At 49.4% G+C, this 27,595-nt stretch overlaps 1 protein-coding gene across 1 annotated transcript in view; it reads left to right on the top strand.

Moving 5' to 3' along the window:
- The first annotated feature begins 868 nt into the window (after nt 1-868).
- GMPR (guanosine monophosphate reductase) overlaps nt 869-27,595 on the top strand; it is a 50,783-nt gene continuing 24,056 nt past the window's right edge. The window contains exons 1-5 of the mRNA XM_019420058.2: nt 869-1,041; nt 9,751-9,870; nt 12,293-12,376; nt 15,244-15,417; nt 25,226-25,307. Coding sequence (XP_019275603.1) covers nt 955-1,041; nt 9,751-9,870; nt 12,293-12,376; nt 15,244-15,417; nt 25,226-25,307 — 547 coding nt within the window. The 5' untranslated portion in view covers nt 869-954. The remainder of the gene's footprint in view (nt 1,042-9,750; nt 9,871-12,292; nt 12,377-15,243; nt 15,418-25,225; nt 25,308-27,595) is intronic.

The raw sequence follows: 27,595 nt of genomic DNA, 5'->3' as shown, positions 1-27,595 counted from the left end.
GAAGGTGCAGGCCTAGCATTTAAGCACATCCTTAATGTACAATAAAGGCTCCCGGCAGTCAAGTCAACAAGTGAGTTAAAAATAAACTGACATGACAGGCAACCCTCAGAGGGGAGTCAGGTCCCTCAAAGTCCAGGATCTGCACTGACTAGACACTTCACCGCTTTTATTCTAACAAACATACCCTTGACATCCAAAGGGGATACAAAAAAATGGCCTCATCCCCGGGGTCGCCAAATAGATTTACCTGCCCACAATCTTCTCCTTAATTCTATCCAATTTCCCCAGGATTTATTCTTTTGGCATGCCAGAGGTCTGACTCAGCACTTGATAGGGCTTGAAATTAGAGAAAGCAGCAAAACCTCCCAGGAGCGGCCTTTTCCCTCAAGGGTGGCAGTCACAGGCCAAGTCTCCTCCCTATGGGGGTGGGGGGAGGGGAGACCTCGGTGACCCACGTGACGATGCGCATTCCCCCGGCCTCCCCGACCGACCCCGGCCAGTTCGGTCACCGCAACCAACAAGTCTGTAAGCGGGAGCGAGGAAGGTTTGTTAAAAATGTCACGCCGGCCAACTTGCGAGCCACGGGTCTGTCCCTACCCCGCCATCCCCCTCCCCCACCCCCTCCACCACTGCCCAGAGCGGGGGCGGGGCGGGCCCAGGGAGCGCGCGGGTGGGTGGAGCGCGACTGCCGCTTCGCGGGGCCTTAAGGGCGCAAGGTGCGCGCCCCTTGGTCGGCTAGCGGCCACACGCGGGAAGCCCCGCCCCCTCCCCGCCCATCGCCCCGCCCCTCCTTTCGCCCCGCCCACAGCCCATGCCCCGCCTCCGGCCCCGCCCCCGCGCCCCGCCCCGCCTCCCTCCCCCCGCCCGGGCCGCCCCCCCCACCGCCCGGCGCCCGAGCTGCAGGAAGGAGCTGCCAGCTCTAGCCGGGCTTGCCTCAGCGCGCGGATCTGCACCATGCCCCGCATAGATGCAGATCTGAAGCTGGACTTTAAGGATGTCCTGCTCCGACCCAAGCGAAGCAGCCTCAGGAGCCGAGCCGAGGTGGGCCCCTTCGAAAGCCGCAGTGAGGGTGGGATTTGTTTTCCGCGTAGCTGGGGTGGGGGAGGACGGTGGGAGGAAGAGGGATGTGCTAACCCAGCCGGCTTTTCCGTGTGTCTCTTGGTGGATGGGAGGCTGACCCCCTTGGCCCTCCCCATCTGCCGAGAGAGGGGAGAGCCGGCTGGTTCCCCGCCAGGACTTGAGGTGTCTTTAAGGGACCCATCTCCGGCGTAAAATTCTAAATACGTCCGGCTGAGTGGGCTGGGGGGAGTACACAGTAGACTAGACCACAGAGGAACAAAGATCAAGTGGCCAGCCGATTTAGAAAGAATGGGAGGGTGGCTGGAGGGGTGCACGTAGGGCAGAAATGACAAGAGTGGAGCCCAAGTGGAAAGGAGAGGACGACAGCGACCAAGAGCTTTGTGATTTTGGCATTGTCTCTTAGTGCGGAGAACCGACCGCTGCGTTAGTATCAGCTCCAGCAATGGAATTTTTTTTAAAAAATGCCTGAAAAACAGGCAGATTCCAGAGCGGCAAAAGTTCAGGGTTTACTTTCCACGTTTCAGTGACCTTGCTGGGAGTGAGGCTGGGGACGCGTGCCTGGCGCCACTCTACTTACTGGACAGCTGTAGGGAGGCAGAAAACACCCCAGCACAGGTGCGAGGTTGAGAGGCAGATTGGACCCCCTGGGCAGTTTGGCTGGTTCTGCGTCCATGAGATCGAAGACTGGCTATGGCCCCGAGTGAGAGGGAAGGTGCTGCCCCGGCTGGGGCTGAGGAAGGTCACAGCCTGAAGGATAAACTAGTTGCACGGAAGGAGTCCCCTGGAGGAGGGTGTGCTGGTGACCGTGGCTTTGCCTGGCTTCTGAGAGCTGGAGAAGGAGGTGAGGAAGTGACTCCGTGTGGAGGTGGGGTCCGCAGGAGTAAACAGGAGGAGGCCAAGCCAGCACACTCTTCCAAAGGCTCCACTCCACGAGACCATAAATAAATCCTCTTGCAAGAACTCTGCTGCCCGCCTGTGTCTGTGCCGGGGCCCAACCGCAGTGCCTGGGGTTGCCAGCCGAGGGCTTGTTTGGATTAAAGACATGTCCTGTTTTAGCCGGTGACCAGAACAAGACACCTCAAGCAGGAGGGTTGGCAGCCGGACCCAGAGACCCGGAGAGGGTGGGTCTGGACAGGACTGCAGGAGGCCGGGAATGGTTAGCCCTTATCACCCTAGATGGGACCACCCTCTTCCTGTCCTTCCTCTTGTCCTTAAAGGTGCTAAAAGAGTGGCCGACTTTTGAAAGAAAAACAAATGGTGTGGGTGATAGGTAGCCACTGCCTAAGGCCAGAACAAGACAGGAGGTGGGGCTTCTGGGCAGACAGATAAAGAGGTGGCCTCGACATTCTTTCAGTATTTGTTCAGAATCCACTTAGGAGAGAGAAACTTACTAAGCCAAGTGGGTGTTTAAAACAAGGATATATTTTACGTATTTTCTGAGCCAGAAAGGATCTGGAGAAGGTAGAACATATAGAATTTAGGTAATAGAATGAATTACTCTTTTCCAGAGAATAGTATGATGTCCTGCATCATTTGGTTTCATACTTTGAGCCGATTGAAACTATTAATGTCCCAGCTTCCAATGGCACCTTGCAATCTACGTGTCCACATTGCAGTGAGAACTCTGTGCCCTTGGGAAATGTTTTCACAGTTCCGTTTCTGTGGGAGTTTGCCAGCTCTGGGCATGGAAACCTAAGTTAACTGGATTGCCTTTCCAGTTGGTTCCCCTAATAGCGTAGGTGCCTGGCTGATTATGTCCCATAATCTGCCTGCTTTAGTTGATGTTGAGGGATCTAGTTAGCCCTAGATCTAAGCAGGCTTCCAATCCCCTCTCAGTGTTTTCTCAGTTTGCTTGTGGACGCCTGAAATGTCTTACAGGCAGTTAAAAACTTTTCGTTGTGCCATCAGATATAAGCCTAAAAATGTGTGCCCCCCTGCATGCAAATTGAAAACAAATTTGAAAGTGGTAAGTCTTTGAGCCTAACCAGAGAGCAGAGCTGAGTGGAGCCAGGAGAGAAAACATACCCTGTAAGAGCAGAGTCTGGCTCTGGGAAGGGAGTTTCGACTCTTGACAAGATTTATCACAGCGACGGTTTTTTGCTAAGAGCCAGGCCTGGTGTTGGATATCAGCCAGTGAGCAGAAAATGGAGAGAGAGGCAGAATGATCACCCACTTAGATGTTCTAGTATTCCGGTAAGGGCATTTCCGCAAATATAAACATAAAATGAAGTTGAGGTCAGCTCCCAGCGGCAAAGGGTCCAGGTGGAGGTGGCCCAGGTGGGCTTCCTGTGATTGTGCCAGACGGGCAGTCATCTCTCAGCTGTCCACTCTTTGCATTTACACACATCTTCACAAGCCCCTGGTACAGGAGAATAAAGTCCCACAGGGCTTCTTGAGGACGGTTGGGGAATCCATTCAAAGGAAGTCACGTGTAAGCACAAACTTTGGCTTTATATGATGCACTGGGGACATCCAGACATTCCTTGACTCCCCGAGCAGTTCTTCCTGAGAACCCATTTCTGTCTCTGATGTCCCACCTGAGCCCTTAAGCTGGGGTAAGATTTAAAAAAAAATGAACAAAAAACAAATTTACTAACACAGCCATAACTTTGGAAGTCAGGCCATGAGGAAATTTGCAGTAGAGAATTGGCCACTTGTCCGAGGACAGAGAAGACACGACACAATGAGAATTCCGTCTTCTTTTAAAACTCTCTAGTGATTTTTTTCGCCAGTGGTCCAGGGAGAGGCAGATCGGCTCCAGAAAGGTCTGGTCAACCCTCAGGGGTCCACTGCACGTTGGCTCGCAGGGGATCAGAGCACGGCAGTGGAGAGGATATTTGGCTGGGAGCAAGCTGACCTGAATTTTAGCTCAGGCTGTGCACTGTATACTTCAGTACCTTGGCGCTATGTTAGTTTCACAGGGCAGCTGTAACAAAGTACCAGAAAAAGAGGTGGCTTACACAATAGAAATGTATTGTCTCCCCGTCCAGGAGGCGAGGAGCCCCAGATCAGAATGTCCATGGGCTGGATCCTTCTGAGTGCTGTGAGGGAGAGTCTGTAACATTTCTCTCTCCTATTTTTCTGGTTGTTTACACACAATCTTGGGTGTTTCTTGGCTCATAGATGCATAGTTCCTATCTCTGCCTTACATCTTTACATCTCCCTCTCTGTGTGTGTCTGTGTCCAAATTTTCCCATTTTGAGAACACCAGTCATGTTGGGATGGGGCCCTGTTGGGCTGACCTCATCTTACCTTGATTGTCGGCGAAGACCTTATTACAGATCTTTTATCTTTTCTGGAGACACAGCTCAAACCATAGCAGCCTCTATGAAATTAGAGGGTGTGAGTAGAATTGTTCTTAATGGATGCTTCAGAATCACCTAAGGAGACACTCCAAAATACACATACTGTCTCCAGCACAAAGGTTCTCAGTAAGTTTGGAGCGGCTTGAGCATATATGTTTTGGAAATCCTCCTGTGCAGATTCTCGTGTGCACACAGACGCTGGGCTAACCGCTGGGGTCTTTTCCATTTGGAGAACCCCCCGGCTGTCTGGTAATGTACAGCCGCCCGAGCTTCTCGAAATCCTGGCAGCTGGTGGCGAAGGCTGCAAGGGACAGAACTCATCCACAGAGCTGGGCTGGGGCTCACCAAGCATTGCCCTGAGAAAGGCTGGGGGCCAAGGTACAATACCATTCTTACTTCTTGGTCAGACATTAATTTATTCCACACTTTTGAAGCCACTCGCTAGAACTATAAAGATAAGGGGGGGGGGGTGCCTGGGTGGCTCCGTCGGTTAAGCATCCGACTTCAGCTCAGGTCAGGTTCTCGTGGTTCGTGAGTTCGAGCCCCGCGTTGGGCTCTGTGCTTCAGCTCAGAGCCTGGAGCCTGCTTCGGATTCTGTGTCTCTCTCTCTCTCTCTCTCTGTGCCCCTCCCCCGCTCGCACTCTGTCTCTCTGTCTCTCAAAAATGAATAAACGTTAAAAAAAAAAAGATAAGAGGGATTGTCCCTGTAGACTTACCATTTATAGGTGAGACGGGTAATGGATCCTTTATGTAATAAGAGCATTGTTTAAACAGTACCACCTATAGATCTAGGCGAAAGGGGCCCTGCCCCACACCCCACCTCTGCTCCCTTATACCCTCCTCACTGGGCAGGGCCAGGGGGCCATGCCTTTTCATGAAGGCCGTGTTCCAGGGACTCAGAGTCCTGGATTTCCTTGCCCAGATGACTGCAGGCTCATTCCAAGGCCTGCGAGGAAGGGCCCCTTCCCAGGCTTTTTCCCAGGGACCTGCCGTGATGCAGATGTGCTCAACTGCAACCTCAGGCAGTGGCCAGGCGGCAGCTGTTTGTGACAATGGATGTGTGTGTGCAAGGAGCTTCGTGTGCAGACTGGGGGGTCTGTGTGTGCACATCAAGATTTGGGTGGGACGAGAAGAGGGTGTGGACCGGAGGCCAGGGGCTCCCTCCCCATGACACGATGTTCTGGTACTTTCCAGGTCATTAATGTTTGTCAAGGTTGGAGGATAGGACGCAGTGTAGAAGGCTTATGCTTATGTAGAAGCCTGTCAGCTCGATCATAACGTTGAGATATTTAGGAATGTGGTAGGTGGGTCTCCATTCGTGCCTTTTTTTTTTTTTAATTTTTTTTTAACGTTTATTCATCTTTGAGAGTGAGAGACACAGAGCATGAGCAGGGGAGGGGGAGAGAGAGAGGGAGACGCAGAATCCGAAGCAGGCCCCAGGCTCTGAGTCGTCAGCACGGAGCCCGATGCGGGGCTCGAACTCACGAACCACGAGAACCTGGCCTGAGCTGAAGTCGGATGCTTAACCGACGGAGCCACCCGGGCGCCCCTCCATTCGTGCTTTTGGCCCCCAGATGTTGGGCTGTGGGACTGACTTCGATGAAGGTGTGTTTAAAGGGCAGGAGAAACATGCATTTTTGAGGTGGGGGAGGGATAGTTCATTACTCTGTGTTCCCTTACAAATCAGGCTTAGCACAGTGGGAATTTGGAGGTGCTGTAGTTGGTACATTGACCAGCTGTGGCAGATTAAATACCAAGTTTTGTTCCCAGGAGGCTGGAATATTTAAAATATCTATTTCTTTTAGTGAACAACAGGTGTATTTTGGGGGGTGTGTGTGTCTTTTTGTTTGTGTGGGTAAGATCAGGGAAGATTAGTTAAAACATTATTTAGGGGTGCCTGGGTAGCTCAGTTGAGCACCTGACTTCAGCTCAGGTCATGGTCTCGTGGTTTGTGAGTTCGAGCCCTGCCTTGGGCTCTGTGCTGACAGTTCTCTCTCTCAAAAATAAAATAAACATTAAAAAAAATTTTAAAAATTCATAATATTAGTTTCAGAGGTACAATACGGTAATTCAACAATCCCATACATCACCTGGTGCTCATCATAGCAAGTGCATTCTTAACCCCCATCACCTGTTTAACCCATCCCCCCTCCCGCCTCCCCTCTGGGGACCATCAGTTTGTTCTCCAGAGTTAAGAGTCTGTTTCTTGGTTTGCCGCTCTCTCTCTCTCTCCCCCATTTTCCTTTGTTCATTTGTTTTGTTTCTTAAATTCCTCATATGAGTGAAATCATATGGTATTTGTCTTTCTCTTACTGTCTTATTTCACTCAGCTCCATCCATGTTGTTGCACATGGCAAGATTTCGTTCTTTTATACGGCTGAATAATATTCCCTTGTGTGTATAAACCACATCTTCTTTGTCCATTCATCAGCTGAGGGGCGGTCGGGCTGTTTCCATAGTTTGGCTGTTGTAAATACCGCTGTTGCAAACACTGGGGCGCGGGTATCCCTTTGAATTAGTGTTTTTGTATTTTTTTGGGTAAATAGTCAACAGTGCAATTGCTGAATCTTGGGTGGTTCTATTTTTAGCTTTTTGAGGCAGCTCCTCACTGTTTTCCAGAGTGGCTGCACCCGGTCACATTCCCACCAGCAGTGCAGGAGGGTTCCTTTTTCTCCACATCCTCACCAACATCTGTTGTTTCTTGTCTTTTCCAGTTTAGCCTTTCTGACAGGTGTGAGGCGATATCTCATTGCAGTTCTGATTTGTATTTCCCTGATAGTGAGCGATGATGAGCATCTTTTCATGTGTCTCTCGGCCATCCGTATGTCTTCTTTAGGAAAATGTCTATTCGGGTGCTCTGCCCATTTTTAATTGGATTATTCATTGTTTGGGTGTCGGGTTGTATAAGTTCTTTATGGATTTTGGATACTAACCCTTTATCGAATATGTCACTTGCAAATCTCTTCTTCCATTCCCTAGGTCGCCTTTTAGTTTTGTCGATTGTTTCCTTCGCTCTGCAGAGGCTTTTTATTTTGTACTCCCCATATGTACTCCCAATAGTTTATTTTTACTTGGGGAAGACAGTTTTATTTCTCATTCCTAGAATTAAGGATTGCATGGAATCTACCATAGGAAGACGAAAAATAAGGGCAGGAGTTCACCGTCAAGGCTGATCTTTTTCCAGGGAGGGCTCTGTTTTTTCCATACTGCTGCTAGGTTTTGGGGTGCCGAGAAAAGCCCACTGCGAGCTCAACTGGGTTCAGAGTGTGGCTGCCCTCCCCGTGCGTCTTGGGAGGAGTATGAGTGATTTGAGACCAAGGAATTCGGATTATTTTAAGCCTGCCAAGCCAGAATGGTGGAGTGCCTTTAGCACAGAGGGTTGCAATTAATTAGACCCCTTCGGTTATCTCTCAGAATGTAGATCTAACTTGCTTCGCTGAAGTCCAGCCAAGGGTCATAATGAAGGAAGTAGAGAAAGCCATAAGCTACCTCACCTGTCAGGAAGTTCCTGCGTCTCATTTCCCCTCAGCTTTGCTGTTTAAGGCCGGTGCAGACATAGGACACCATTCACCCAGGAAGCCTTCTGGGAGCTGTGTAGAGAGCAAGCACGAAAGGCCAAGTGACGTGTCCCATGGTGTTTTTTGACATGTTGATCGCAAAGTGAAAGTTGCCTTAGGGACGGACACCTGGGGGGCTCAGTCGGTTAAGCAGTTAAGCATCAGACTCTTGGTTTCAGCGCAGGTCACGATCTCCTGGTTTGTGAGTTCGAGCCCCACACTGGACTCTGTGCTGACAATGCAGAGTCTGCTTGGGATTCTCTCTCCCCTCTCTCTTCCCCTCCCCTACTTGTTCTGTCTCTCTCTCTCTCTCAGTAAATGAGTAAACTTAAAAAGAAGTTGCCTCAAATGAAAAGGGGTAAGAGAAGGAACTAGACCAACAGTGGTAAGGAATGATTATTGCTGATCTATTCAATGATTAATGGCTGATCTATTCATATATGTATATATTATTGGTGATCTATCCAGGATTAATGTAGGTTGAAATTACTTCAGAGCCCAGAGATCCACCCCTGTGTGTCTCCTGCCAGTTCTCCTGGGGAAGCACCTGCTTTCAGGATGATCCTGGGTCCCTCACGGTCCAGCCCAGGGGGCAAACAGTGCTGAGTAGGTACGACAGGAAATATAACGCAAGATATCCGAACTCAGCTGAGATGCCGCGTGAGATGTGGAGGCACCCTAGGGATTGGCAACAGTGAAAAGGGGCTTCGGAAGGGGAGGAGGTGATGTTCCTGAGATCACTCCCTGACAGCTGGAACTGAGGCCCCGCAGGCCGAGGCAGAGGCGAGGCGTTCTGGGAGAACGGCGCTGACTGCATACAGGTCCTCCTCCCTTGTCCCGCACGGTCCTGCACTTTCCCACTCAGTTTCTCCATTGGCTGAACCCGGCCAGAAACCAGCCTGGGCAGCGGAGCCTGCAGGGGCGGGGGGTGACCTTCCTGCGGTAAGGGGGGGGGGGGGCGGGAAAAGGGTGAAGAATAAACCTGTGAGCCCGCAGGTCTCGGATCTGCCTGGGACGAAGAAGGGGTTCTGACTCTGTTAGCTCTGGCGCGTGCCTAGCAGACTTTGGCTGCGCCCACCATCCTGGTTTACCTGTCCTGGATCCCCGACCGCTGGGGCTGGGTTAGACACGACGCCGCCCCGAAGTTGGAGTGACAGGAGAATTGGAGGGCCCTCCCTCCACCATCTGCGCGTCAAAGGAACAAGTGTGTGTTTGCTTAGACACCTGGCTCCCTGTACTTCCTCTCAGCTCTTTGAAGGATGCTCAGAATTACAAAGCAAGCGGAGAAGGTTGACAGGTTAAGGGATTCATGGTTTGCAGCTCGTTGCGGGTGAATTTGGAGTGTCTGCTTCTCCCCGTGGGTGAGAATTAAAGGGAAAGTCATGCCTGGCAGGGAAGGGTGGAGCGGATTTTCCCAGAAGGGGAATGGTCCCTCCGGTGCCCGGAAGTGGGGAAATGTAGCATACGCGTGGGTGTTTAGGGCCAGGATGGATGGGGCTGGGGGCGGAAGGTGGCAGGCCGTGGGTTGGGAGCAAAGCTGAAGGAGAGAGCTTCCGATTCTGGGGTTTGGATCGATGGCGGGCCACCAGTGCCTTGTACTGCGTTGGCTTTGCCCCTGGGTGACCACCTGTTACTCTGACTCCTCAGGAGCCCTCCTGTTTTGGGGGCACGTGGCTCAGCCCCTAAGACACCAACGGACCGAGGGACACGCACTTGCTTTTTGTTGTTCGCCCTTGCTCCAAACTCTAGAAGTTCTTCACGGATCACTTGAAGAGCACATCGTTTCTGTTTCCCTTTTTGCCAATTAGGTGGATCTTGAGCGTACCTTCACGTTTCGGAACTCGAAGCAGACCTACTCGGGGATCCCCATCATTGTGGCCAACATGGACACCGTGGGGACATTCGAGATGGCAGCAGTGATGTCACAGGTAGGATGAGTCTACTGCTCACCCTGGACAGGTGGTCAGGAGCCCAGCCCGGACTCACTCAGACACAAAGAAGAGGAGAAAAGTGAGACATTCCGGATCATTTACTGTGGCCGAACTGTTCGGTTCTGAGTCTGATGGCTGCCGGGAGGTACTTCTTTTCTTTTCCGTCAGAAGACAGAGTCTAGACTTGGCGTTCAAGGAGATGGCTTAGGTCTGCACCCGTTTCTTCCTTGAAAATGCTCCTGGTAGTTTTAGAAACTAGAGATACTGTCAAGTGAGACCAGTGTCGTGTTATAGAAGAGTGACCTTGCCTTTAAAATTAAGGCGGGGGGCACCTGGGTGGCTCAGTTGGTTGAGCGTCTTGACTTTGGCTCCGGTCACGATCTCACAGTTCATGAATTCAAGCCCCACATGGGGCTCTCTGCTGTCAGCCTGTCAGCGCAGAGCCCGCTTAGGATCCTCTGTCCCCTCTCCCTCTGCCCCTCCCCAGCTTGTGCTCTCCCGAAAATAAGTAAATATTTACAAAAATAAAATAAATTAGGGCAGACCCGCCTTTGTATGCAGTCTGTGCAATAGCGTTTATTACCTAATTATGTACGAAACATTTATGGGGCACTGATGTGCCAGCCAGTGGATACAACGTGTGTAATGTTGTGACAGCTCCTCCCTGTGTGTTCCTTTTCCTGACGAGGAAACTGAGGCAGAGAGGAAGAGGAGAGGTCACTTGGCTCAGGGCATCCAGTCGGGTAGAGACAGAGCCAAGATTCAAACCCAGACTGACTCCTAAATAAGGGATTTGCCTCCCAACTCACACGGACAGGTAACAACCTAACAGACCTAACCACACAAGGTCCAGCTTAGCCAGTTAACTAGTCTCATCTCCTATAAGGGGAATAGTTAGTAGCCAGGCCTTGGGAAAAATAAAAGAAAAGCCATTTGTGGGCAGGACCTTTGTCCCACGCGGCTACGTCTGAGATGCAACACACCTTATTCATCTGAGATGTGAAATGTTTGCTTCCGACGTGCACAGAGTGTGTGTGTCTATTTCCATTGATAATGCCTGCCAAGGGAAAAGATAAATCCAATTAGTTGAAAGAGCTTCTCGCTGTGGGCAGCAAGCCAAACCTCAGGAGGTGTTAGGATTCATTATTAGCCAGTGATTAGAAGGAAGATTTTCAAACAAATTATGAATTCGGAAAGTGGAATCGGGGGTGGTCCGTCTGACTCCGTGATCAGTTCTATTCAGCCCCCACCGAGTTTCGACCCGGAGGCTAGTGAATTCATTGCTAAAGGAATTTGTTTTTGTTTTTTGTTTTTTTTTTTCCTCCTTGTCTTTTCCTTGCCCTGCTCTGTGATCAGCCATTGCTACTAATGAATTATGTATTAGTATAAAAGTGGGTGGGATCAGGGAGCAATGAGTAATCCTGATTAATTATCAGATTACTAGTCCTTGAAGAACTTAGAGCCTGCTGTGCCCTGCCCGTTTTGACAGGAAGGAAGGACTCACCATTCTTGAGACAAGGTACGCTGAGAATACAGTGAAATAGCATACGCTGAAACCATGTGTGGATACTGTGAGCTTTCTGTTTCTAGGATCCACTGAGACAGTGTGAGTTAATAAAGCCATGGAATTTTAGAATGGGAAATTGCAGATGGGGAAGTCAACCCAGGGAAGTTAGGAGAGGGTCCTGACAGAGAAGGAACCCAAGCTCTGCAGTCAGATAGGCGTTTGATTTGGGCCTTTGCCCCCCTTTGGCCAAGCAGCTGTTAAATTCCTTAAGCTCCGTTTCTGTCCACGAAGCCAGAATTACTGTATGAGGTTGCTCGAGGGGGTAAATGGCACGAAATGGTGTGCAGAGTGCTTGGGAGCAAAGTGTCGATGTTGGATCGGCTTGATAGTCCTAGATTGGGGATTGTAAGTTACAGAATTTCCTCCTTCCCGCCCTCACTCAAAAATACCAACAACCGCCTGTGTTTAGCAAGACATGTTTAGATCATGAACGCAAAGAAAAGCTTTCAGGTGTCAGTTGAGGTTCTTTTGGATTGGCTTAAGCAGCAGGTGGCCCTCGGGCGACCCTTAGGGGCAGGGCAGCTGCTGTCCTCAGCTCTGTGCCTGACTCAGGTGGTGGGTCTGGACAGGGTTCTGAGAACTCTTCCCTTTCCCTCCCTCCCCGGCCTCCGGGCAGGGCCTCCTGAGTCCGGAAGGCAGTGTTGTCCCATCGGATTAGAATGGAAAACGCGGTTTTGTGATTTCACTGGTCACACCTTGTCTGTTTTTGGCTCTTAGCATATTTAAAGCAAATCAGGCGTGAACGTCAGGAACGCCTAATTCTTCTGTGTTGTGGGGTCACCCCTGCCACACGGAGGCAGGAGAGCTGACTCATTTGACTTCTTGCGCTGATGGTGCTGTTTTGTTCCCTAGCACTCCATGTTTACGGCAATTCATAAGCACTACGCCCTGGATGAATGGAAGCTCTTTGCTGCTAATCACCCAGAATGTCTGCCGGTAAGACTACACCCTGGTTATAAATTCATTCCACTGCTTGCAGGGGGTGGGGAGACAGACTTCAGGGTAGTCGAGAGGATTTGACCTGCAGACAGACATGCGGAGTCCTTAGAGCTCTGGGGAGAGGCCGTAGTGGGCCCCTGAACCTCCAGAACATTCCGCCGAGGGAAAAAGCCGGGCACGAAAATCTGTGTCTGTTTACATGAAATGGCAAACCAGGCCAGCCTACAGAGACAAAGTAGATTTTGGTGGTTGCCTAAGGCGGGCGGGGGGCGGGAATTTGAGGGTGAGGGCTAAAGCGTGTGGGAGCGACCGAGGTTCTGGGGTGACACGTGTTTTAAAATCGTGAGGGCGGATGCGTGACTCTGAATGTGCCAGAAACTCTTGGACTGCACTCTCTAACGGGGTGAGCTGTGAGGTGTGTAATTATATCTCAATAAAGCTGTTATTAAAAAAAAAAAGGCAGTTTGAAAATAAGGAAAATCCCTATTATTATGTAACGCACCTGACTTGGCACCCGGCACATCCCGAGCCAGTGCCAGCAGAGAAGTCTCTTGGCATTGGAGTCGCTCTCCCCTGTGATCAGATCATGTGTGATTGGAAAATGACTTCATACGGTGCTGCTTTTGAGCTTATTACGCTGCTCTCTTTTTCCCGTCCCCGGCTGTGCTGCATGGAGATGCGGGTTCGCGAGAAGGTGGTTTGGGCGATACAATAATTCTGGCTTGCTGCCAGATCTTTTCATTTTTTTCCCCCACGTTGTGTTTGAATGAATTATAATTGTGCCACCTTCTTCCCTTCTCTGTAAGGAGTTCGGAGAGCAATGATTTTTTTTTTGTTGTTGTTGTTGGTCATACCTCTGACTCCTGTAGGGGAGTTTCTGGCAACGTGTTCTAAGCTGGCACCCTGACCTTCGTGACCAACTGTGATCGTTTGACTTCCTACTCTGCCTCCGTGCCCCCCCCCCCCACCAAATTAAAAGGCGAATTGAAAAGGGGAAAATGTCAAATGCTCGGTGACACGGAGACAAATGAAGCAATGTTGAGTTTCACTTGCCAGACTTTAACAGCAACGAAAGGGAAAATGGGAAAGGTAGCCTTGCTCTCGTGGGAGGGATGGATGGGGCCGGAGCTGGTCAGAATGTCAGCGGGAGCAGTGGAAACGGGTGTCGACGCAGAGAACGAGAATACACACGTATCGAGTGACCGGGCTGTTTACGCTCAGTACCTGGGTTGTCACTACATTGTTGGGATTTGGGGGGAGCCACAACGGATATTCAGATAGGTCCCCCATCTGTGACTTCTGGCTTTAGAGAAGTGACATAAAATATAAAAGGAGAGATGCCGACTCCGGGCACAATCCCGTGGCTTAGTGGTACTAAGGCATAAATGACTAAAAACAATTTTTTTTTTTCCCCAAGGAGCAGATTTTCATAGGAGCAGGGGGGTGGGTTGGAGAGCGTCGGTGCTGTAGAAGTTGGGGAAGAGGGTGTTCCCCGAGGGGCTCCAGATGTGAACAGGGACAGATGCGGCTGGGAAGGATCATTTTAGGCTCATGGGTTCTTGCACCATTTGGATGTTTTTCCCTTTTAATAGGAACCCCGAGTCTTGGAGCTCTTTGTGTAGGTTACGACTTGCATCTTGTGAAATTATCGTATTGGGAGTAAAAATGAAAATAAGAAGGTTGGGGCGCCTGGGTGGCTCAGTGGGGAAAGTGTCCAATGTCGGCTCAGGTGATCTCACGGTTTGCGAGTTCGAGCCCCACGTCGGGCTCTGGGCTGGCAGTGTAGAGCCTGCTTGGGATTCTCTCTCTTCATCTGTCTGCCCCTCCCTCCCCCCCCCCCCCCCAAGAATAAATATGTAAACTTGAGAAAAAGAGAGAGGAAGGAGTTCTGTCAGAGGAGTTTGAGACATCTTCCCCTCCCTCCTGCTTGCTATACAAGATGCTCAGTGACGGCCGCAGCTTTAGCAGGAGGAAGCCTGTGTTGACTGGCCACGTCTTAGTCTTCTGCTTCTCCTCATCTCCTAGAAGAGAGTTCACACCAGCAGCTCCATGGTTCAGAGTTCCACACGGCTTGAAGAAACCAAGGAAAAGCCAAGGACTAGGTTTCCTGAATAATTAGAAATGTAGTTACCGGAGGGGCGCCTGGGTGGCTCAGTAGGGTGGGCGCCCGACTTTGATCTCAGCTCAGACCGTGATCTCGCAGTTCGAGAGTTTGAGCCCCGAATCAGGCTCTCTGCTGTAGGCGCGGAGCCTGCTTTGGATCCTCTGCCCCCCTCTCTCTGTGCTTCTCCCCCACTGGCGCTTTCTCTCTCAAAAATAAACATTAAAAAAAAAATGTACTTACTGGAAGATTCTGTGGCCGAGGTTCAAAGTTAAGGGTATATGCACTTTAACGGGGGGAAGGTAACTCAAGCAAAGTGTAGTTAACCTAATGAATGGATCACGAGTCTCCCTTACCTCTGCTGTTGTGTTTCTTTTTTTCTTTTTTTGAAACATTTATTCATTATTGAGAGGGAGAGACTGAGCATGATCAGGGGAGGGGCAGAGAGAGAGGGAGACACAGAATCCGAAGCAGGCTCCGGGCTCTGAGCGGTCAGCACAGAGCCTGAGGCGGGGCTCGAACTCACCAACCGGGAGATCATGACCTGAGCCGAAGTCGGACGCCCAGCCGACTGAGCCACCCAGGCGCCCCTGCTGTTGTGTTTTCTGAGCAGATCTGCCGTGTGTATATTTGACCTGGGTACACCTCAAAGAGTCACTGCACTGTCCTCAGCATGGGCAAGTGGGGGGGGGGGGTGGGGGGCAGGGTCTGCCTTTGAATGCTACTTACTCCTCAGGCCTTGCGCTTCTCACGTGTCCCACAGCACGTAGCCGTGAGTTCGGGCAGCGGGAAGAGCGACCTGGAAAAGATGAGCAGCATCTTGGAAGCCGTGCCGCAGGTCAAGTTTATCTGCCTGGACGTGGCCAACGGGTACTCAGAACATTTTGTGGAATTCGTGAAGCTGGTGCGTGCCAGATTTCCAGAACACACTATCATGGTAGGTATGGTGGAGGGCTCTCCGGGTGGGGGAGCAGAGAGAGGCTTGCTCTGTGTGCAGGGCGGGGGGGGGGGGTGCTTTCTTGTGGAGACGAGTGGAGAATCCTCACGAAGAGGCAGCGGCGATGGAAGGTCTGCAGACTGGCTCCCCATAAAAAGTAAAATCCAGATCAGCGTTACAGGGTGTTGGCTTTTTATCTCTGCTAAATGTTATCAAATGTTTCTTACCGTGTGTGCCCCTTGAACAAAGGTCTCTGTGACCCTCTTTACTTAAGGAGTTTATTTTTAAAAAATGAGAACAATGAGAGGTGCCTGAGCGGCTCAGTCGGTGAAGCGTCCGACTCTTGATTTTAGCTCAGGCCGTGATCTCGTGGTTCGTGAGCTCGAGCCCCGCATCAGGCTCCACACTAACAGTGCGGAGCCTGCTTAAGAGTCTCTCTGTCCCTCTCTCTCTCCCCTTCCTTGCTTGCATGGGCATGCTCTCTCTTTCTCACTCTCTTTCTCTAAATAACATTAAAAAAAAAAATGAAAACAATGAACCTGGGGTTAGGTTGCAACCTTTTTAGGTCATCTGTACCCCTCTCCTAATTTTCCAGTGGAAAATTCTACCAGAGCAATTGAAGTGCCTCATGGGAACAGTAGCCAGCCAGTTGGAGTATTGCTTTGTCTACGACCCTCATTCTTGACTTTGCCTGTCTTTTGTGTCCCTTCCTAATTAGGAGCACCTTTGCTGGTCAGAAAGTGTGTTTGTGGTTGCCAGCAAAGGTGGATTGACCGAAAAAGGGACCGGAGGCTCTTGAGTTAAAATTGGGCTTTTGGAAAATCTGTGTCGTAATTGTGTGTGTCTTTACTGTCTTAGGTAACATGATGATTACAGAGTGGCCACTAGGTAATTTCCCTGTGTCTCCGTTGTTTTAAACTCTGAATTTTATTTCTCCTCGTATCTCGGCATTGTAAGGAAGTTGGCACCCAGGAATAATTTCTGTTAGTGGAGTTAAATCTGTTAAGAATTGACAAGGATTTTTGAGTGTGTATTTTCATGCTTTCCAATTACAGGAGAAGAAATAATCAAGAGTTGCCTCAAGGTCGATCAGCAGTACAGTAGGAGAAGTTGGGTGGGAGACTGAAAAATTCATTTTACCCTCCCTAATCGTGCTGCGGTGTCATTGCTTTCTTCCATAACGGTAATACTGCTTATTGAATACCTAGTAGGTTTTAGAAAGTTCACATCTGTTCTTTCTCTTCTGTTTAAGAGTGGGAACTGCTATCCCAGATGTATCCCAGATGAGGAATCTTAGGCTCTGATCTGCTCATACACTTGGAGTTTTCACAAGGTCATACCAATGTGGAACAGCTAAGCTGGGGTTTGAAGCCGGGTCTGTTGGTATCTAATATCTGGTGTCCTGAGGCTCTTCTGTGGTGACAGCCATCGGTGGTAACTTTTGCTCACGCAAGAGCGAGTAGAAGGCTGGACTCCCGGGACTGCGGAAGCCCCAGCCCTTCAGCTGAGACCTGGTAGCCCTAAACAGTATGGGATATTAAATGTAGATTCTGGGAAACACTGCCTGCGTGGCAGGAGAAAGAGCGTGACAAATATGTGTTGAGGAGACCTTTGTTCATTCCTTGTGGAGAGAAGAAGATCAGGCATTCCTTAGGTTTCTGCTTTGAGGTGGTGGTGTGGTCTAGATCGTTCCAGATCTTTCCAGGTCACCTCCAGTGTGTCAGTTGCGCTGGGGATAGAAGCGACTGATAAACCTGGGACGTCGTCCTTCACCTCCACTGGCAGGAGAGTTCCGAAGGGTCAAGCATGAGAAATGACACGGATTTAGTAAGGCGACTCAGTGGTTCCCCTTTCTTTGTCTTTAGTAATCCTTGCCTTAAATTGTGAAATATGACATACCTACAGAAAAGTGCTTAGAACCTGAGTGTTTCATAAATAGTCCTAGCCTAAGCAAGCCTTCCAGTGTATCTACACCCAGAAGCCCCTACTCCCACCCAAGAGGGTTGTCCCCGCCCCCCTGGACTCTAGTGATCTCTTCCTTCCTTGCATGTCTCTGGTCTCACCACCATTGATCTCTTCTTAACACTGTTTAATCGTGCCTGGTTTTGCCCCTTGTGTAAGCGGTAACCCTGCCCGCATGGCTCTTGTGTCGTCTTTTGCTCCGTAGCATATGGAGACGCAGCCGCATGGTTTTATGGAAGCGGCAGGGCAGGTATGCTGTTCCTGCTGGAACAAATCTGTAATTCTGTTTCCCACACGTCTCCCTTGCCCCTCCCCCTTGCTCTACTTTGCCGCCGGGTTGTAACACCCTGAGAATCGCTAACTGAGTGCCCCTGGAGTTGGTGGGAGCTCAGCCACCCTGGGGAAGTCACCTCACCTTCTGAGTCTCATTTTCTGCACCGACAGAAAGGAGGTCAAGGATAATAACAGCCGGAGAATGACGGAGGGGGTCACACGGCGTGGGGTTCACACACAGTTGTTTGTCGGTTGTGAGGACCGTTGGGGGCATATGCCCTGAGCACTGAGGTAGACGTGGAAGGTTGATAGGGAAGAAAACGGAAGGTGGGATGGGAAGATTATTCGTTTTTGTTTTAAGAAGGCAGAGAAAACATGTGCCCCTTCTTTCAAAAGGATAAGTGATTGCAGAAATCAGTTGGGGGCTCCTGGGTGGCTCGGTCAGTTAAGTGTCCGACTTCGGCTCGGCTCACGATCTCAAGGTTCTTGAGTTCGAGCCCCATGTCGGGCTCTGTGTTGGTGGTTCGGAGCCTGGAGCCTCCTTCAGATTCTGTGTCTCTCTCTCTCTCTCTCTCTCTCTCTCTCTCTCTCTGCCCCTCCCCTGCCCACACTCTGTCTCTGTCTCTCTCTCTCTGTCGAAAATAAATAAACATTAAAAAAACAAATAAATCAGTTGGAGCCCGAGAGCTTTCTATCCTGTGCTCCAATGGGCTATGAGTTTTAGCTCACAGCTGGCCCTGCCGACAGCAGGCAAGCTGCCTGCTGTAGAGCCCAGAGAGACTGTGTTCCAGCCCTCAGGGTTGCAGACAAGGGGACAGGGGCCGTGCAGGAGGAGGGAGGCTGCTAATACAAGGCAAGGGGCAGTGTCATGAGTACAGAGCCCCAGGGTTGCTATGGGGATGAGGCTGGGGGGGAGAGACTGGCGCAGAGTTCCCACGGCCCTGTGGGCACCCGCCACAAGCAAGTGCCCCTTTAGCATCTGCCGGTTGGCTCTGGATGTGTTTTTTATTGTTCTTGTTGGTTTCCCCAGCAATGAACGGGGGACGTTGGCAAGGTAGATGGTTATTTCTGAGGCCTTCTTTGCTCGCACTGACCCTTGAAATCTGCCATTCATTTGGAAACCTCCAGGACTCTTAACACCCTTGGTTTGGGGAAGTGTAATTTCTCTCATGGCTTTTGGATGCATTACCATTTGTCCAAAGTTTTGGAACTGAAGGGTCTATAATATGGATGCTGAGCGTCATTATGATCGTCCCAATGCGGTGAACAGTAGAGGTACTCAGAAACGGTCTTGGTAGGGGTGCCTGGGTGGCTCGGTTGGTTAAGTGTCCGACTCTTGACTTCAGCTCAGGTCATGACACTTCATGAGAGCGAGCCCCGTGTTGGGCTGTGCACTCATAGCACGGAGCCTGTTTGGAATTCTCTCTGCCTCTGTCTCTGCCCCTCCCCTGCTTGTGCTCTCTCTCTCTCTCAAAAACAAAGATTAAAAAAGAAACGAAGAAGAAATGGTCTTGGTAGGGGCGCCTGGACGGCTCAGTCGGTTAAGGGTCTGACTCTTGATTTCAGCTCAGGTCATGATCTCACCCTTTGTGAGATCGAGCCCCATGTCAGGCTTTGTGCTCACAGCACAGAGCCTGCTTGGGATTCTCCCTCCCTCTCTCTCTCTTTCTCTGCCCCTCCCCTGCTTGCACTCTCCCTCTCTCAAAATAAATAAATAAAGATAAAAAAAAAAGAAAAGAAATGGTCTTGGTAGCAGCTGGCAGTTCAGGATGTGTGCATTCAGAGCAAGGGCTTATCTGTTGCTCCCTGTTTCCTGTGCATTCCAGATTTATGTGCACACCCCTTTTCCTTGCCTTTCAGCTAAGGCACTCCCTGCCACTTGTAAGGAGGGAAAAAGCAAGGATTTTTAGAACACTTTGGCAGAGAAGGGTCCCGTAGAAGTGCTGGCTGTTAGAACGGTGTGGTAAGTCCTAGAGCCATTTATTTGCCTGGTGGCTTCCAGAGAGGGAAAGAGAATGATGCCTACCGGGTGCTGTAGAAAAAGGCACTGAGTGTGGATGAGACCCTGCTCTTGGAATCCTGTCAAATCTTGGAGCATGGTTACGAGCACCTGCTCTTACTGACGTGAAACTCCATTTCAGAGAGCTTAGGGAACTTTCTGAGGATGATCTCACAGCCAGCGCGAGGTGAGCCCGGGGTCCAGAGCCAAGCGGCCTGCCTCCGGGACCTGAGATCTTCCGGTTGTACCACACTGCCCGCCGGAAACCAAGCCCGCTGAAAAATGCTTTTGTGCTGGTGCCTCTTTCTGACTTTGTCCGGAGGAGGTAGGTCTGTGACACCTGACCCGTTCAGAGTAGACTGGAGACCTAGCTGCACGCCCCGGGACAATGCCACGTTAGCCACCGTTGACCGGTGCCCAGGTAGCCGTGGGCACGGCCTCCTCGTTTCTGTGCATGGCCAGCGGCCCAGTTACCTGTCTGCATTCTTGCGGTGGCACTCACGGTCACCTCCTGAGCTGTCCCTCTTCCCGAAGAGGCGGACGCTCTTTAGAATTCCCTGCGGGTTGTCAGCCGTGGGCAGCCTTACTCGTTGAAGTACGAGAAGTGGTCATGGCTGACGGACCATAACCTCTCAGGCCGAGTTGCCTGGATGTCCTGTTTTCGCCGTCTTTCCGGAACTGTGGCGGAAGCCCACGCAGGGCCTCGGATCCAGGTGATGCCTGAGAGCCCCAAGGCAAACTCGGCTTAATGTGCCGTGAAAGATGGTTATTGCCTTGGTAGCGTCTCCTATTCCTGCTTCCACGGGTAGGTGTAGAGACACGTGCGAGTGCTTGGGAGAAGGTACTGGCATCAGCATTCCATCACCTTCTATGGGAAGTTGGCAGGCCGTGGCCCCATGGGCCAAACCTGGCCTGCGGCTCTTTGCAGGCCCCTGCCTTATCTCCTCCTAGAGACAGGACTTTTCTTGGCAGAGGGCCTCAGAAGAGCCAGTCAAAACTGGGTAGAGAAGTTATTGTCTTATTTATTTCAAAATTTTTTTTAACGTTTATTTTTGAGAGAGCGAGCACGAGAGTAGGGAGGGGCAGAGAGAGAGGGAGACCCAGAACCGGAAGCAGGTTCCAGGCTCCGAGCTGTCAGCACAGAGCCCGACTCGGGGCTCGAACTCACGAACCGTGAGATCGTGACCTGAGCCGAAGTCGGACGCTTAACCGACCGAGCCACCCAGGCGCCCTGAGAAGTTACTGTCTAGTAGGTATACATCTTCAGTTTGGGATGATGAAAAGTTGTAGGAACAGATGGTGGTGATGTCTGCACAGCAGTGTGAATGTATTCAGTGCCACTGAATTGTCTGCTTAAAAATAGCTAAAATTAAAAATAGCTAAAAACAGTATTTTAGGTTATGTACATTTGACCACATTGAAGTCTTAAAAAGTAACAATATACAGAAAACCGTTCTTTTTTTTTTTAATGTTATTTATTTTTGAGAGAGAGAGAGAGAGAGAGAGATCGCGCATAGGGGAGGGGGAGAAAGAGAGAGTCCCAAACAGGCTTCGGGCCGTCAGTGCAGAGCCTGACACAGAGCTCGATTTCATGACTGTTGAGATCATGACCTGAGCGCAAGTCAAGAGTCGGACACTCAACCGACTGAGCCATCCAGGCACCCCAAAACAGAAACCATTCTTATTTTATTTTATTTTATTTTATTTTATTTTATTTTATTTTATTTATTTTATTTTATTATTATTTTTTTTAAATTTCTTTTTAATGTTTATTTATTTTTGAGACAGAGACAGAGCATGAACGGGGGAGGGGCAGAGAGAGAGGGAGACACAGAATGGGAAGCAGGCTCCAGGCTCTGAGCCGTCAGCCCAGAGCGCGAAGTGGGGCTCGAACTCACGCACCGCGAGATCATGACCTGAGTTGAAGTCGGAGGCTCAACCGACTGAGCCACCCAGGCGCCCCAATTTTATTTTAATTTATTTTATTTTATTTTATTTTATTTTAATTTATTTTAATTTATTTTATTTTAATTTAATTTATTTTATTTTATTTTAATTTATTTTATTTTAATTTATTTTATTTTATTTTAATGTATTTTATTTTATTTTAATTTATTTTATTTTATTTTAATGTATTTTATTTTAATTTATTTTATTTTAATTTATTTTATTTTATTTTAATGTATTTTATTTTATTTTATTTTATTTTATTTTAATGTATTTTATTTTAATTTATTTTATTTTATTTTATTTGTTTGTTTATTTATTTATTTATTTATTTATTTATTTTAAGAAACCATTCTTAAGTGGAGGGACCAACATTTTACTGAGCACCAACTGAGAGCTGGGCTCTGTCTAGGAATTGAATAGAACTTTCTTTGTAAACCTTATCGTGACAGCACCAAGTGGGTGTGGTTAGTCCCGCTTCATAGCAGGATAAAGGGAAACTCAGAGTTACTACTTGGTTACTCGGTAAGTGTGGGGCCCAAGTCTACCCCAGGTCTTTCTGAACTCATGCTGCCTTAGATCTCTGGGTCTGCAGGGAAGCTGGAAACATTAGGGCAAAACAGTCTTGGTTTGGGTTTTTGCCCGAGGACCTCTCTAATCTTGTTGCTTTTTGCAGGCTTTTCTCTGGGCCCCCATGCTTCTCCTTGACCCGGAGGGGCGGTGGTTGCTGGCAGAGCAGGGGTGGGGTCCTGGACGTGCTCAGCCTCCCCTAGGAGAGAGGTGCCTTGCGGCAATGGCCTGCCTGGTTTGGTGCCCCCTCCCCCACCCACCCCCCCCCCCCCCCCCCCCCCCCCCCGGGAAGGTCCGGAACCTGTGCTTTGTCTCGAGTGCCAGGAGATGAACATGTGCTGTGGATGCAGCCATGTCCAGTCACGCTATCTGTGGCACGTAGGCGGTGGGATGGACCCTCGCTAATCACCCTGGCCCGCGCCACACCCCCTGCATCATCCCCGCATCACCCCTGAGTCACCCCCGTGCACAGCTTCCTGGGCGGGGACTGCGGCCATTCCTGGGCTAGAGTGTGCCTTGTTGTCATTTTCATTTCTGATTTTGCCTTTCTCCTTTTCCCCTTAGTTTTGCCTTTCTTGGTTTCCAATTTGATGGGCCAGCTTTTGGCACCTGCAAGTGGAAACTCACCTGTCCTCCTTCTTTTTTTTTAAGTTTATTTTTTTTCAGTATGTTTTTTATGGTTATTTATTTATTTTGAGAGGGTGAGCGTGAGCAGAAGAGGGTCAGAGAGAGAGAGAGAAAGAGAGAGAGAATCCCAAGGAGGCTCCATGCTGTTTGCGCAGAGCCCAATGTGGGGCTTGAACCCACAAACCATGAGATCATGACCTGAGCCAAAACCAAGAGTCGGACGCTTAACTGACTGAGCCACCCAGGGGCCCCTGTTGATTTTAACAAAATTGAGATCTTACTATTTCCTTTTCTTCCCCCTAACATTGTACTGAAATCGGTTAAGCATTTTCCAATGCCATCTAACCAACCTTAAAAACATCACGTAGGTGGGAAAACACCAGGTTGTTGAACTATTCCCATTTTGGGTAGTAGATTTGCAGCTTTGTACGGTTAAAAATAAATAATATGCATCCTTGTCGTTAAATCTTTGACGTCAGCTATGATTATTCCCTTGGGAGAGAATTTTGGGAGTACGCTTATCAGATCAGAGGATGTATGTAGTTTTGCATTTGTTCTATATGGACAATTGCTTTCCGGGAAAACTTGTACTAAAGTAGACATTGCACAAGCAGAGAAAGATAGATGGTGTCTGTTTCCTCCTTAGTATTTAATGTTTATAGTTGTTGATATTTTTTTTTTATTTTTTATTTTTTTAGTCGTTGATATTTTAAGTGAAAGGTAGTACCTCGCTGGCATCTGAATCTAAATTGGATTCTTCGTGAGAGTGAGCACTTTCCCTGTGTTTATTGGCCACTTTAATGTATTTATTTATTTATTTATTTATTTATTTATTTATTTTATAAATAATGTCCTTTGGCAGTTCTGTGAGCTGTTAGCATTTTTTTTTTTTTTTTTTGAAGATTTGGGAGAGCTTTTATAATGTTAGTTCACCCTTTGTCATGCATACAGGTATTATTTTTCTCTGCTATGTTATTTGCCTCTTAGTTTTGTCGATTGTATGCAATGTGTGTGTCTGTAGGTACACATGTATCTTTCACTTTTATGCTTGTTACAGGTATTCAAGGCATTCTAAATCTGGGAGGATTCCACTTATAATTTAACTCTTAAATCCGTCGGAAGCTGGTTTTGGGGACAAGCGTGAACGTTAATCTATATCTTGTTTCCAGAAGATCCCTTTCCCCAGTTGTCTGTGGGAACCTGGTTCTGTCCCTCAGTGACGTGCAATGCCCCCCCCCCCCCCTTATTGTACCTGGTATTCTCAATGCTCTGGTCCTGTTTCTGGAGCATCCAGCGTTTTCCATTGTCAGATGTTGTTGGATTAGAGCAGCTTTGAGCCTTCCTCATTAACCTTTCCAAGATATTTTATACAGAGTTAAAAGTCACTCTGTCTAGGTTAAAAAAAGAAAACCTGCTCCCCGCCCCCCCCTCCCCACTGCCGGGAATGAATTCACTGAAAAGACACGGGGCTTCAAAGCAAAAAAAAAAAAAAAAAAAAAAAAAAAAAAAAAGAGTAACATGAGTGGGGATGCATTTCCCAAAATAAGACTTTGTACAGTTGTGAAAATTCAGTCAGGCATTTTGCCAAGTATCCTGTGTACCAGCTGAAGAATCCGCAGGGCAGTGAGTCGTAATGAAAAGGGCTATTTTCGTGCTCCCAGGCTCCTGCGGTGAAAGAACTTGTACAATGTCCAAACCAGATGCATCTTTCTGGTTTTTAGCTTCCGCCGCGTCCTGGTGTGCATGTTTATTCTGGGGGCCGCGGCCTCATGTGAATTCGGAGCATGCTCCAGGCCTGTGGTCACTAAAGTCTCATCTGCCCTTTCATATCCGGGTGGGAAGCACCGGCCTTGGGGCGGACCCCCAGGCGTTTTCCCATCCGTGAGCGGGTGAGACGATCGTGGGGTTTCCTAAGCCTGAGCCCCTAGAGTTCCTTAAAGGTCCTTCAGGGGTTTTTATAGTCTCCAAAACATGTTATTCCCAACAGCAAATATTATGACCATCTGAAAGAGCCTTTCCTTGCTTATTTTATGCATTTGGGTTCTCCGTGAGATTTTGTTTTGTCCACCCTGGGCACGTTCAGAAGCTCTGACCTGGATCACCTCGGGTCTTTTGTGGTTCTAACGTGACAGCTTGCGTACCTTCTCCTGCTGTTAGCAAACCCAAATGTGGTATGACGTGTTGAGAGTCTGTGTTCCTAGTCAGTAGAGAAGGGAACCCGGGGAACATCCCTTCCCGCCGACTTGAGATTTCATCTAGAATCAGGAATTGAGTCCATTGTTTCCCCTCCCCCCCTCTTTGGGGCCCCAGGCGGCGTTGTGGCTTCGGGGCATGCGCAGCTGTGTGGCCAGGTACAGGGTTCTTCATTCGCGCATCTTTGTATCACCAGGAGTAGCTTGTGACTGCGGGCTGTGTGCTTTTCTGTCTCAGGCCGGGAACGTGGTGACAGGGGAGATGGTGGAAGAGCTTATTCTTTCTGGAGCAGACATAATCAAAGTGGGCGTCGGACCAGGTAAGGCTTGCTGGGAAGGCCAGCAGAGGCTGTGTGCAGGGCACTGGGATGGGGGGCTTGGGGACACTGGAGATGGCCAGAAGGGAGCCCGTGGGTGACCCCGCCACAAGGGCGAAGCACATTGCTTCTGGAAGTATCCCACCACTTTTGGAAGTTGAGCTTCCAGAAGGTCTTGTAGGAAATGTCACTGGGCTGCCACCGGGGAACGTCCCGAAGGAGCCGGGTTGTGGGTTGAACGTGAGGTCCTGGTTTCAGAGCGTTAACGCGGAAGAAGAGGATGCAGATTTCGTTAATGATCCTATATTCCTTGAGGAGGAAGGTGAGGGGGCGAAGAATCGTGGGGACGGTTAATGGACATGAACGCCTCCAGTTTATATGAAGGTCTGAGGGACCCCAGACATTGCACATAGTAGGCATGCAGCTCTGAGGCCACATTTGAACTTGACCCATGGCCCGGTCAGTTACTACTCCCGGCTCCTCACCTGATACATAATGCATTTTGGATTTTTCCCATATTCTCTTAGGCATTTTCTCCTAGAACCACCCATTGGCATCTTGAGTGGAGGAACAAGGCAGAGCCTTTCTGTCCTTCTATTGGGTGGCGCCATTTTCTCTTGGGGCCAGTTGGTGCTCACCTTCCCCTTTGGCTATGCATGAACATGAACTTTCATGTTTTCATATTCTTCCTTGCACATCCATTCCTAAACAAACACTAACATTGGAGAGAAGGAAAGAAGATATACATTTTCAGCTGGGAATAAAAAATAGCAAAGATTTTTTTAAAAATATCACCCATTCAAACAAACACTACCCAAAAAGGAAACAAACCATAAAGCAATGCGAGAAGAGTGTGGGAACTCACAGAAGACATCGTTGGGTTGTGACTTGGCACAGTTACAGCCTTGCGGGAACAGGATGTGTATGAAGAGTCTTGTAGGCTCATCAAAGTACTTGAGTGTTTAACGTACAGGAAAATGGTCAACATTTGATGGTGCCACACAAGCCAATTAATAACGTCTTCTGAGCAAGAGGAAAGCACCTTTGGTCTTTACTGAGTGTTGGTCATTGAAAAGTCAAAGAGAGGATAAGACCCAGTTCTTACTTATAAGGAGCTCCCCACTTAGGATGTCATAGACTGGGCTAATGATAGAATTGGTTCCCAGTAGCCCAGGGCACTCACCAGTCACCTGCTTAATCAGAAATACGTATTCCCGGATGTGTGGTAGCCGCCATTGTGCTGGGCAGGTGCTGTCCAGGATATGAAGGTGTGTGAGAAGTCCACTCGGCTCTCAAAGAGCCTTTTTTGATGTAATCTTGGGCGTTCAGCTGCACTTGTTTCCTTCATGCACATCCTCTGTGTATACATGCTGTTTCCCCAGAAGATTTATTGTCTTTCCGTTATCCCTGTGTGGGCCGCCCTCCCCGCCCTCCCAGCCCTGGCAGGGCTGTCTATAAAAGCAGAAAGGACTCTCTGAACAGAGTAGGGAGCTTTTCCAGAATGGCTTCTTTAAATTCGTTGCAAATGGTTGTTCAATTTCATGAATTCTTTAGCGTAAAAACACTGGGTTTTCTCTAAGCGAATGACAGCATTAACAATGAGCACCCTGGCCCTGTACCTGGGAGGAGAAACATGTATCCAGCTTCTCCTTTTGACCTGAGCATTAATCAAGACCATTCCCACATCCCTTGTTTGATGGCCATTTCCAAGAAAGGTGATCGGCCTACCCTCTGTAGGTCTCTCACATGGGCGGAGCTCTGGGCCCCTGCAGCACGTCCCTGCCTTCCTGCAAGGATCTAGCAGTGGAGCGGGAGAGAAGGCGAGAAGCCAGTTATGAAGCAGAAATTATGAAATGAATTCTGCCTTGCACAATGCAGGGCTGGTAGCTGGGGCAGCGTGTGCCTGGTGGGGAGAAGAGCTCACTGGCTTCGGGATTGCGGCAACACCTGTTGTAAGGATAGACGTCAAGGGATGTATTCTGCCCTGCGGCTGGATGGGTGCAGGAGGAAAGGGGGACCCCCCGTGCCTCTGGTTTTCTTGCTGAATCCAGTCCTGGAAGTATAAACACAGTTCTCTGTCTGATCCTGTCCTTGAGGATGCCGGGAGAGATTTGGGGGGGGGGGGGGGCGTGCATGAAGGCACTGGTGGTGGTGGAGAGTCAAGACAGGAGGAAGGCGTTCTAGGCACCTTGTCCCCAAGCGTGACGGCAGTGGAGTTCAAGCCCCGTCCACTGAGCTGTGAAGCATGCGGGTGACTCATCTATCTGAAGTTCACGCATTCTTTCGGCGAC

This window comes from Panthera pardus, unplaced genomic scaffold, assembly GCF_024362965.1.
Source record: "Panthera pardus isolate Hobbes unplaced genomic scaffold, ASM2436296v1 HiC_scaffold_17, whole genome shotgun sequence".
Lineage (NCBI taxonomy): Eukaryota > Metazoa > Chordata > Mammalia > Carnivora > Felidae > Panthera > Panthera pardus.
Note: the sequence above shows the minus strand (reverse complement) of the source record. Positions and strands in the feature narration are given on the sequence as shown.